The sequence below is a fragment of the Notamacropus eugenii genome, chromosome 3 (assembly GCF_028372415.1).
Source record: "Notamacropus eugenii isolate mMacEug1 chromosome 3, mMacEug1.pri_v2, whole genome shotgun sequence".
NCBI classification, from domain to species: Eukaryota; Metazoa; Chordata; class Mammalia; order Diprotodontia; family Macropodidae; genus Notamacropus; species Notamacropus eugenii.
Genome location: NC_092874.1, coordinates 467,020,075 through 467,032,841, shown reverse-complemented (window position 1 = coordinate 467,032,841; position 12,767 = coordinate 467,020,075). Strand labels below are relative to the sequence as shown.

At 39.0% G+C, this 12,767-nt stretch overlaps 1 protein-coding gene across 2 annotated transcripts in view; it reads left to right on the top strand.

Annotated features, from left to right (window-relative positions):
* ABHD6 (abhydrolase domain containing 6, acylglycerol lipase) overlaps positions 1-12,767 on the top strand; it is a 39,692-nt gene that overhangs the window by 21,021 nt on the left and 5,904 nt on the right. For both annotated transcript variants that reach the window (XM_072598828.1, XM_072598829.1), the window contains exons 3-6: positions 1,617-1,773; positions 3,650-3,763; positions 4,662-4,794; positions 11,884-12,041. In XM_072598828.1, coding sequence (XP_072454929.1) covers positions 1,617-1,773; positions 3,650-3,763; positions 4,662-4,794; positions 11,884-12,041 — 562 coding nt within the window. The remainder of the gene's footprint in view (positions 1-1,616; positions 1,774-3,649; positions 3,764-4,661; positions 4,795-11,883; positions 12,042-12,767) is intronic.

Sequence of the window (12,767 nt, the reverse complement as noted above, 5' to 3'; positions counted from 1 at the left end):
TGGAGTAGAAATCAGTAGGATTAAAAAAAAGACAACAATGCCACAATGGCATTTTTCTTTTACCATCCCTGTCTTGGGAGCCCAGCTTCTAATGTGGATGATCCATAATCTCTGTAGACAGCACAAGGGCTTGCCTTTGTTATTACAAGGCCCAGAAGCCAACATTAGCCACAAAAACAAGTCGTTGATGCTCCCAAGGTCACTTTCACTCCTTTTGCCATTTGTCGTTTCCCTGCTCCACATAAAGGACCGTGATAGGAAACTGCAGGGGGAAAGTTGATCAAGAGGAGAATGTCTTCTTAGCAACTGGTTTGAGTTAAGACCAGTGCTGCTCATTGCAAGGTAAACTGAGGAGACATCTTGGAACATGTTGGTTAAAAACTCTGTTATGTGCAGAGATGGGGAACTATGGGTGAGGGACACTGCATATAACATCAGGCTTGGGGTGGGGTCTTGGGGTCTTGGTTAATTTTGCTGTTTTCTCCCTGTCATTTGTGCTCTCTGGGAGGCAGATTGGAGGTGGGATAGAAAATGTGGGAGATAGAAAAACAAAAGATCAATAAAAATGTGTTTTTAAAAGGATTTTGGGACAATGGGAAGAATATTGACTCTGGAGTCAGAGGATCCAGGCTCCTGTGTAACCTTGGGCAATTTACCTCACTTCCCTGGGCCTCCGTTTCCTCAACTGTAAAATTAGAGAGTTAGAATAAATGGTCTCTTAAGGTCCATTCCATCTTCAGCTCTGTCATCCTATGGCCTTAAATAAAACTAGATCTCAATAGGAAAAAACATAGCCCTTGCCAGACAGGAAATTACTCAGAACTAAGGGCTCTAGATTTATTTTAAGAAAATGAAACCAGACACGTCTCTTAATTTTTTTAACTTATTTAACATTTAAAAATTGGGGGGGGGTCCAAATTTTCTCTCTCCCTCCTGTCCCACCCATTGAGAAGACAAGCAATATGTATCCGTTATGCCTGTGAAGTCATGCAAAACATTTTCACATTAGTAATGCACCAAATAATAACAAGAAACAACGAAAGTGAGAAGATTTTACTTCAGCCTGCACTCAGAGTTCATCGATTCTCCCTACAGGTGGATAGCATTTTTCATCACGGATTCTTTGGAACTGTCATGGGACATTGTGTTGATCAGAAAAGCTAACTCTTTCCCACGCCAATATGACTGTTACTCCGTACAATCTGACAGGTCGCTTTAAGGAAGATTTTTTTTCCCCTAGCCATGCTGCTTTGCAAAACACACCAGATGCATCCATGAAAGCACCTTTTGTTCTTCCTGACCAGTCTCCGAATGAGTAGGGGCAGGGTTGACCCCAATGGGGCCCTAGCTCAAGTGCACCCAGAGGCAAAAACTCTGGAAAAATCTTTGCATATGATGTACATCCATTCTGGAGAAAGGCCAGCTTTGTGCTAAAGCTAAGTAGGTCCTCATTAACCCATTGACTGCCCTGCCCCCTTGTCTCTTTGTTGTAGCATGCTAATATTTTTCTTTCCTTTCTGTCTCTTCCCATCTCTGTCTCTATGCCTGTCCCTATCTCTCTGGCTCTGCCTCTCCCTTTCCCCTTCCCCTCTCCCACATTCACCTCCATGCTCTAGGTACTGGCGTCGGACCCTGGGCTTGCAGGTTCGCTACGTCACCCATGGTGATTACCAGTTCTGCTATTCGTGCCGAGGCAGGCCTGGAGCCAAACCTTCTCTCCTGATGCTACACGGCTTCTCTGCCCATAAAGATATGTGGCTTAGTGTCGTTAAGGTAGGCAGCCAGCTCCTCTTCCTTTTATCATGAGATCTGGTGGCCTAGTAGAACAAGCACTGGACTTAAGGCCTCAGACGTTTACCTGCTGTGTGACCCTGGGTCACACTCAACCTTGCTCAGTCTCACTTTCTTCATCTGTAAAATGGGGATAGTACTAGCACCCACCACCCTGGGCTGTGACCAGGACCAAATGAGATAATATATGGAAATCACTTTGCAAACCTTGGGACATCCTGTGTTAATGTTAGCTATTTATTAAGACTGTCATGGGAAAGGGTTAGTCTGTGTTCTTGCAGATCTATAAAAACAAATCCGAAGGAACAGATCCAGCCTTTGACTAAGTGGGTTGGCCTGGATTATCTGGAAAGCAGCCTGCTACAGTGGAGAGAGACCTGGCTTTGGAGTCCAAGGACCTGGGTTTATATCCTGGCTTTGCCTCTCATTAAGTGTCCCATTATTAAACGCATCACTGCCCCTCTCTGAGGAAAAGGAGAATGAATGCACATGTTTTTGATGCCATAAAATTTCCCCAGCAGGTAGGTATTTATGCTGTGGTACAAGGCTCTAGTGCTCAGTAACACAGGTGGGGCGGGGAAGGAGCCGGGAGAAGGGAGGCAGGCATGGCTCAAGCCCTATTCCGAGCCTCTGGCTGGCCCTCTTTGATTAATTGGATAAAACGTGAACCTAAGAGGTCAAAGTCAAGGGGGAGGAAGGGGAGGCAAGCAGGATGGTGGGAGCTTGTGTAGTCTGATGTCCAGCCTAGAGTTAAATGAGCCCAGTTAAGAATCTACCTAGCAAATTCTCTGATGGGTTGGTTAGTGTTGCTGAACTTGCTTTTTTTTAACTTTTAGTCTTTTTTTTTTTAACTTGAACAGAGGGGCAAGGACATATTTAGACATTAAGGTGATATAAAAATATATGAGTAAAATTAAATTAATTTTTTTTAAAGAAAATGAATTTGTCTTCAGAGAAGAGAATTTCCCAACAACCTATCAGACACCAAACATTTACTAAGTGCCTGGTGTGCACAGAGTACTTTACTAGCCAAAGTTTCATTAAGATGAATCCTGGTCTCATGAAACTTACAGTCTAGGCACGACCAACACAGAAAGCTAAAGATGTTGGCACCAACCAGCTAGGCTAGAAAAGATTGGAACTATGTCACCTGGGTGTGCTCATCAAGCCTGGCTGCCTGACTCACCTTCTCATTCCTTAACACCCTATTTATGTCACTTTGGTCCTTTTGTGACATCTCCTCTTTTGGGGTGGCCCTGGATAATTTTAATTAGATTTATCTGTATGCAAATGTTAGGGGTGGAATTTCCTAATGGTAGCTAATAACCTAACGTTTACCTACTCTGTGCCAAATTATTTGCTAAATGTAGCTCTGTCATCTCATTTGATCCTCACAACAACTCTGGGGGGCAGATGCTCTTATTATCCCCAGTTTATAGATGAAGAAACAAAGGTGACTTGCTCAGGGTCACACAGCTAGTAAGTATCTGAGGGCAGATTTGAATTCAGATCTTTTGATTCGAGGCCCAGGGCTCCATCGACTGCACCACCTTTGCCCTGAAATGGACTTGGTGGCTTCTGAAAGAAGTGGTCTTCTCCGTACAGGTGAAGTGACTTATGACTCCTTCCAGCTCTAGACCCATGTGTGACCTTGAACAAGAGGTTCACCTCACTTTCCTCATCTGTAAAATGAGACTAGACTAGATGGTCTCTGAGCTTTCTTTTAGTTCTAGATGTAGGTCCTTAGGATTGTGTGCTTTTGCAGAAGAGCTTTCTCCTCTCAACTAGCCTGGTTGCCACATACCACTGTCCTTACTAATGGGTCGTTCCATTTTTTTGTACATTTGTGCATCCTTAGTTCCTCCCAAAGAACCTTCATTTGATCTGTGTCGACATGCCTGGCCATGAAGGCACCACCCGCTCCTCTGTAGATGACTTATCAATAGATGGACAAGTCAAAAGGATACACCAGGTAGGTGGTAGAACCCTTTCATTCAAAGGACTTGGCATTTCCCTACCCTTCCTCTGTTAAAAATGATGAGTGTTAAAATTGATGGTTTATGTTGGCCTGTGGGCCAGTAGCTAATGAGTGCATTTTCTCTGTATGTTGTTAGGAGATGTCAGTCAATCAAAGGTGGCTTTTGGTTAGACTCTTTGAAATCTGCTTTGTTCTTAATTTATTTAAGGTGTGTCTGAAGAATCAGATTGGGGAAGCTTTCCTTATCTCATTGAAAGGGAACTTCTGAACCACCATCGATCACTCAGTAAATCAACATACATTTATTAAGCACCTACCTGTTGCCCGGTGTAGTTTCTTGTCTATTTGAGAATATGGTACCCAAGATTCAGCATGGTAAAGTGGAAAGTCACTGAAGCTGGAGCGATAGGGATAGGGATTGAAGGTATGATCTCACTGGCATAGGGAACTCTCAGTTGAGGAAATTCTCTCTGCCAGTGCAAGTGGTCACTAAGAGTTGTCTGGGCACTGAGAGCTCAAATCAGCAAATCAATCCACAAACATTTCTTAATCTCTTACTATTTGCCAGGCACTATGCAAAGGGTGGCAAAAGTGCAGCTCCTGTGGTCAAGGATCTCACATTTTGATGGAGGAGAAACCTTCAAACAGTTTTGTACAGTCGAGCTAAGTCAAGGAGGAACAGTCCTTTAATGTAACCTTGGGAATCCCCACTGGGTTTCCCACCTTGATGCCAGAGGGAAAGGAAGCCAAGAGTGCCAAAGGGTTTGGCACAAGGGCAGGAGCCTCCTGAGTTGTGGGAAGCTTTTCTCTCCCCCGTAGCTATTTTTAGGGAAGCCTTCACCCTGTGGCCAGTTCCAATTCTCTCCCCAGCCTCTTCTGCTTCTTTTTGCAGTTTGTGGAAAGCATCAAGCTGAACAGGAAACCTTTCCACCTGGTGGGCACTTCCATGGGGGGCCATGTTGCAGGGGTCTATGCTGCCTATTATCCATCGGATGTCTCCAGTCTGACACTGGTGTGTCCTGCTGGTGAGTCCCAAGGGTAAATTTCCCTAGTCTGTTGTGTCTGAAGTCTGGACTGGAGGCCATTCCTGAGTGAGACTTAAGCAAGCAGTCAAAAAACATTTATGAAGCACCCAAATAGACAGAGCATGTATAAGGTGCTTTCTATGTTGACAGACTCTGCTAGGCTAGAGATATAAATACAAACTTTTTAAAGCACCTTCCATAGGAAATCTCATTTTCATATGGAGCTAGATCAGATTTTTTTTCCGATACAGAAATAACTATGGCCTACTCCCCTGCCCCCCCACCAAAAAAACTCTTTCATTGAAACCTAGTGATAGCTTCAGATCTTTGTTCAACTCCCAAACTTTGGAGAATAAAGTTGAACTTCATTGAAAGTCTTTCTACTAAGACTTTTAGATGTCTTAGAACTTAGAACTTTTAAAATAAAGTTTACTGGTGTGTTTTGTTTTTACACTATACAATGGGTAACTCTACTCCATGAGAAATCAGTTAAGCAAAACTAACGATACAGTGACTTCATCTGAATGAACATGAAATATTGTAGAATCTATTTTCTCTCCCTCCCATTCCTACCCCATTGACAAAAAAGAAATTCCTTGTAAGAAATATGCATAGTAAAGCAAAACAGATTTCCCCAATGGCCGTTTCACAAACACACACACGCACACACACACACACGTTTTTGTGTCAAAAACGTGTGTGTGTGTGTGTGTGTGTGTGTATCTTTGCATTCTAAATCTATCACCTCTCTGTGATGCATCCCATGTGTCATCATGGGTGGTGATTGCATTGATACTAGTTCTTACAACTTGCAAAGGTTTTTATTTTTACAGTTGTAATTATTCTATGACTTGTTCTCCTGCTTCTGTTTATTTCATTCTTCATCAGTTTAAAAGAGTCCTCTAAATTATAATATTCACACAATAGTATAAATTATTCTTTGGGTTTTGCTCATTTCACTCTGCATCAGTTCATATAAGCTTTTCTTTGTCTTTTAAAAATCATCTATTTCCTCATTTCTTACACTATCCCATTCAGTTGCTTCAACCATTCCCCAATTAATGGACATCCCTTTAGTTTCCTGATTTTTGACACCACAAAAAACTTGCTATAAATATATTTGGACATACAATACCTTTTCTTCTTTCTTTGATCTCTTTAGAGTATAGGCTCAGTAGTGGTATAGATGGGTCAAAGGGCATACAAGGTTAGTAACTTTTTGTGAAAAATTCCAAATTGTTTTCCAGAATGGTTGAACCGATTCTCAGGTCTAACAAAAGTCCATCCATTGCCTGATTTCCTACAGTACCTTAAACTTTGATCATTCCTCACCTCTTTTTTTTTTTTTGCTATCTGTCAGTCTGAGGGGATAAGGTAGAAACTCAAAGTTGTCTCAGTTTACATTTCTCTAATCAGTAATGGTTTGATGTATTTTTATATGGATATAGTTTGGGTTCCTCCTCTTCAGAACTGGTTAATCATGTCTTTATGAACATATATTTATGAATTATGTCTTCATATATTTATGAATTATCAGTGACTCTTATAAACTTAAATCAATTCCTTAAATATCCTAAAAAGATCCCTTTATCAGAAAAACTTCCTCCAAAGAATCTTTTCCCAGCTATTTAATTTTAGTTTTATTAGATCTGTTTGTGCAAAATCTAAATTTTATGCAATCAAAATTATCTGTTTAATTTTCTGTGTTCCTCTTTACCCCTTTTGTGATCATGAACTTTTCTCCTATCCATAGATCTGATAGGTCATTTTTTTTCTTGTTTCTCTAACTTGTTAATGATGTGACCTTTTATATATAAATCATATATCCATTTGGACTCTACCTTGGTTTTTAACTTCTTTTTTGTTAATTTTGTGGTCAGATTTATCTAGCATTGACAGAGGCAAATTAACCCACCCCCCTTATTATAGTTTTATTATTTATTGTTTTTAAAAATTGTTCATTTTAAAAAATAATTACTTGTAAAAATAAAATTTTGAGTACTAAATTCCTTCCCTTCCTTCCTTTCTTCTCCTCTGCCCTCATTGAGAAGGCAAGGATTTTACATAGATTATACATGTGCAGACATGCAAATCATATTACTATTTACTATTGCTTGTAATTAATTTAAATTTTCATTTGAGTATTTTAAAATTATGCTACTCAGTGCACTTATGTTAATTGAAATCAATTCATCGTCTATGACTTTCAGTAAAATCATCTTAAATAAGCCTTTATCTCCTTTAATTAAGTCTATTTTTGCGGTTGTCTTGTGTGAAACTATTACTACCCCTCATTTTTTTAAACTCTATGTGAGTCTTTAGGTTTTCATATATGTTTCTTGTAAGCAAAATATTGTTGGATTTCACTTGCTTATCCATTCTGCTAACCTCTTCCACGTTATGGCTGTATTTATCCCATTCACATTCACAGTCATGATAGTTAATTGTTTATTTTCTTCCATCCTATTCTCTAAATACGTTTTTCTTCTCTGTTCTCCTCACTTCTGATTTATTTCAAGTTATTAACCCTTAAAATTTTTTAAAATTTCTCTTCACTATCTCTTCTTCAAGGTTGGGTTTACTTGACTTCTAATTTATCCCTCTTTGATCATACTCCGCTTCTTATTCTTCATTATCTCCTTTTCTTGTTCCTATCTGAATTCTTGTTGAGCTTATTGTATCACTACAACAAACTCTGTATGTGCATTTGTGTGTGTGGGTGTTCTGCCCTTTTTTGAGCAGTTTTGATAAGACTGAGTTTCAAGTGATTTCCTGCTCTCCTCATTCCTTCCATGTTTGTATAGGGTTCTACTTGTGAAGCACTATTACATGTATTAATAAATTCTCCAATATTTCCTCTCTAAGCCTTCCTTGCCCCTCCCTTTTCTTTTTACTACAGCAAATTCAAAATACAATTAAGCTAATTATAGGTCTTCTGACTCACTTGACAATCTCTATGACCTTCTGTGACATTAGGGTTCTGAAATCCTTTTAACACCCCTTCCATTAGAATACAAACTGTTAATTTTTTTTAAAAAAGTTTTTATTTTTTAAAATGTAAATAGTATTTTACTTTTTTTCTAATTATAATATAAAGACAATTTTTAACATTCAGTATTTATATTTGAGTTCCAAATTTTTCTCTCTCTCTCCCCAAGATGGCAAGCAATGTGATATAGATTATATATGTGCAGTCATGTAAAACTTTCCATGTGATCATGTAAAAATTCCCACATTAGTCACGTAAAATAAGAAACAGAACAAAAGGAAATGACCATTAAAAAACCAAAGAAACAAACCAGTCATTCTTTTCTGATTATTTACTTATATTTACCTTTTTAATTTTTCTCTTCATTCTCATGTTTTTTTTTGTCAGAGTTTCTTTTCAGCCAGCTTTTTCATAAGGAACATTTATAAGTCTTCCATTTCATTGAATATCCATTTTTTTCTCATAGGATTATGTTCATTTTTGCTGGGTAAATTATTCTTGGTTGTAAACCTTTATCTTTTTTGCCAATTGGAATATAGTATCTCAATTTGTGTTCTCTGTTCCTTTATAGTGAGAGCTGTTAAATCTTGTGTAATTCTTATTGTGATTCCCTGCTATTTGAGTTCCTTTTTTTTTTGGCTGTTTGTAGTACTCTTTCCTTTTGTCTTAGAGCTCTGGATTTTGGCAAAGAGGCATTACTGGAAGTTTTTATTTTGGGATTTCTTTCCAGAGATGAATTCTTTCTCTTTTCATAATGACTTCTTGCTCTAATACATCTGAGCAATTTTTTTAATGGAATTCCATATTTTCCAATTCTGTGTAAAGACAGTTTTCAGCATTCATTTTTTTATAAGATTTTGATTTGCAATGTTTTTTCACTCTCTCTTTCCCCTTCCTGCTCCCTAAGATAGCAAGCAATCTGATATAGATTATGCATGTGCCTTCATGTTAAACATATTTCCATATTAATCATATTGTGAAAGAAGAAATAGAACAAAAGGGAAAAGCCACAAAAGCAAAAAAGTGAAAATGTATGCTTCAATCTCCATTCAGACTCCATAGTTCTTCCTCTGGATGTGGACAGCATTTTCCATCATGAGTCTTTTGAAATTGTCTTGCATCATTGTATTGCTGAGAAGAGCTAAGTCTATCAAAGTTGATCATCTTACAGTGTTGCTGTATTATGTACAATGTTCTTCTGGTTCTGTTCACTTCATTCAGCGTCAGTTCATGGAAGTCTTCCCAGGTTTTTCTGAAATCTTCCTGTTCATCATTTCTTATAACACAATAGTATTTCATTACATTCATATACTACAACTTGTTTAGCCATTCCTCATTTGATGGGCATCCCCTCAATTTCCATTTCTTTGTCATCTCAACACAAGTTGCTATAAATATTTTTGCACACGTAGGTTCTTTTCCCTTTTTTATGATCTCTTTGGGATACAGACCTAGTAGTGGTATTATTGATGGATCAAAGGGTATGCAAAGTTTTATAGCCCTTTGGATATAGTTACAAATTGTTGTCCAGAATGGTTGTATCAGTTCACAACTCCATGAACAGTGCATCAATGTCCCAATTTTCCCACACCTCCATCATTTATCATTTTCTTTTCTGTCATAATAGTCAATCTGATAGGTGGGTGTTGGTACCTCAGAGTTGTTTTAATTTGCACTTGTAATCAATAATGATTTAGAGCATTTTTCATATGACTATAAATAGCTTTAATTTCTTCATCTGAAAACTCCCTGTTCATATTCCTTGACCATTTATCAATTGAAGAATAATTTGTATTCACATAAATTTGACTCTGTTCTCTCTATATATTTGAGAAATGAGGCCTTCATCAGAGACACTTGGTGTAAAAATTGTTTCCCAGCTTTCTATTTTCATTCCAATCTTGGTGGCTGTGGTTTTGTTTGTGCAAAATCTTTTTAATTTAATATAATAAAAATTAACCATTTTGCATTTCATAATGCTCTCTTTCTCTTGTTTGATGGCAATTTTCTTTAATGATTTCTTGAAATATTATATTTATCCTTCTTTTGGTCAAGAGTTTCAGGTAATCCTATGATCCTTGATTTGTTTTCCAGGTCAGTTATTTTTCATATGAGGCATCTTACATTTTCCTCTTCTTTCTCATTCTTTTTACTTTGTTTTAAGACTCTCTAGAGTCATTAATTTCTATTTTGCTCCATTCTGATTTTTAGGGAATTTGTTACTAAGTTAAGTTTTTGTACTTCTTCTGTTACGTTGCTGATCCTTTTTCCAAGTCCTTCCTCCATAGCTCTCATTTTTTTTTTATAATATTAAAAAAAACCTCCTCTTTCATTTCTTTGAAGAATTCCAATTGTTCTTTTGTGTTTTTGTCGTTTGTTCTCAAAGAGGACCATAATATCAGGAAGATGATGACATGACTTGCAGCTGACTTTGATTTGAGTGAGGGAGGGTGGGCTGTGCAAGGTCACCAGCCTCACTTTCTCCTCCTGAGCCATCTGGTTCCAGTGGCCAGATATTCATCAGAATAACTGGAGATGGCTCAGGATGCAATGGGAGACCCTGACCCTTTTAGGCTAAAGTCTTTTCAGGTCCTTTTAGACAAGCGTCAAAGGCAAGATGTGAAATCAGGTCATCCTGATCACCCACGTAAGACAATTAGAAGCTGTGTGACCTTAAGTAAGTCATTTCACCATTCTCAGTTTCTTCATTTTTAAAACGAGGAGTCTGGTCTTAGTGACTTCTAAGCTCTGTTCCAGCACCATATCTATAGTGCTAAGTTTCATGAGGAGAGAGATTCTTTTGCAGTTAAACTCTAAACCCTTCCCAGCATTTTGTTTCTTATTCTCAGCATGTATTTAAAAAAAAAATTTGTGGTTGAATTGAATTGATGGTTAAGAGCAGATAAGAAGAGAACAGAATTGGAAAAGGTCACCATGTCCGATTCCTTCATTTTACTGATAAGAAGCTGGACCCAGGTGCAAAGTGACTTGTCCAAAGTCACCTAGCTAATTGGTGGTAAAATCTCCAATCTTAAGCCCAGCTTCCCTACACTCTTACCTCTCCACCTTATTTTCTTTTGGATCTCTTCTTCCTTGTTTTTTTTCATTCTGTATCTATCTGTTACCTCTCAGATCAATTTGCAAAATTAAGTATAATATCTTTGTGACTTGTGTATCACGACTCCTTTCTCTCGTCACTGCTCATCATTAATTGGATTGTCTACCCAATTAGAACATAAGTACCTTGAGATGGGGATCATCTTTTTTTATATGTATCCACAGCACTGACACAGCACATTTAGATGTTTTTCATTCATTCATTCAGCACGGAATAATGGGTAGAAGAAAGCTGACTTTAAGAGTTGGAAAGACATATGTTTAAGTCCTATATGGGACACAAATTGTCTGGGTGACTCAGGCAAAATTCATTCCCTTCCCAGTGCCCCCAGACAACTCTCTAAGACTATGAGCTGGTGCTGGATTGGTAAAGAGAGTTTCCTCACTGGGCATTTTTGATTTGAAAACAGGTCTTACCAACCCTAAGTCCAGCACTTTATTCACTGGGCCTTGCTGCTTCTTTTAAATAAAGGACAGGTGATACAAGCTTGTCCAACTAGAACTGTCTTCTAAAGGAGATTCTTCCCCGGGCCCCCTCCCCCACCTTCCTCTCAGATGACCTCTCATTTACACTGGATACATTTTGAATGGTAGTAGCTGTCTTGGCTAGCTCCCTCCAGGGCAGAGCAGGTGCGTACAAAGTATTGCACTGACTCTCAGATCTTGAGTTGGCTACTTTTATTGATCTGCTTTTGATCTCAGTCTTGTTCAGTCTCTGTTACAAAGGATGACGACTTGCTGGGTAGCGTGTAGGCAGAAAAATATTTGGGGAAAAAGGTGATGTAAAAAGAGAAGACATGAATAAAAATAAGATAAAATTGAGAACAAGTCAAGAAGCATGTTCTGGGTCACAGGAGTTGAGTGGATTCCCGAGTCCTGGTGTGTGCTCACAGTTTGCTGGAGGCCATGGGGATAGCAGGTGCTGGAGGCACAGACACAGGCTGGGTGAGGCTCACCAAAATCTTTTGACTTGGTGTTTGTAGGCCTGAACATCACCACAGAGAATGCCTTTGTGCAGCATCTCAAGGAGCTGAATGAAACGTCCGCTGTGGATAAGATCCCCTTAATCCCATCGACCCCAGAAGAAATGGCCAACATGCTGAAGCTCTGCTCCTATGTCCGGTTCAAAGTGCCGTATCAGGTACAAGCTTGGGGAGAGGGCCGCTTCCATTGCCAGACACAGCACAGCAGAATCCTAGAACCTCAGCACTGATTAGGGGAGCTAGTTCTGGAGCAAGAGTTCAGACCCCACCTCTGAGAGGTCACCTTTGTGACCTTTGGCAAGTCACCTGATTGGTAGTGGCTCAGTTTCTTCCTCTGTTAAATGGGAGGAGTTGGACTAGAGGCCTCTGAGATGCTTTCGACCTTGAGGTCTATGATCTCAGAATTGGAAAGGACCTCAGGGGTCACCTAGTTCAGACATTACTTGACCAATCACCCGCTCTCCAATCTGCCCAGGCTTTGCCCAGAAGACTCTTAATGAGGAAATCCCACCCCTACCTCCCAAGGTTGGAGGCCAGACTCCAGGAGCACCCAGGGTCCCTTTCATTCTTGACCTCTTTAGCATACCCATGCTTTTCACAGGCCTACTGCCACCAACCTGAGCAAACCAGCCAGCATCTTAGAGACCCCTGGAGGGGTTGGTATAGTCTCATTTTGAGAAAAAAATTAGAGTGAAAACATTCTTAAAAATTTAAATGTGCTCATTTGTTTTGCTAGACTATGAAGATGTGTTTTGAGGGATTTGTTTTGTTTACTCAATGCGGGGGCGAGGATCAGATTAATTTTTTAAATGCTGATTACTTAGGGAAAAAATATAGAAATTTATTTAAAAATTTAATTTCATTAAAATGTTCCTTGGTACCAA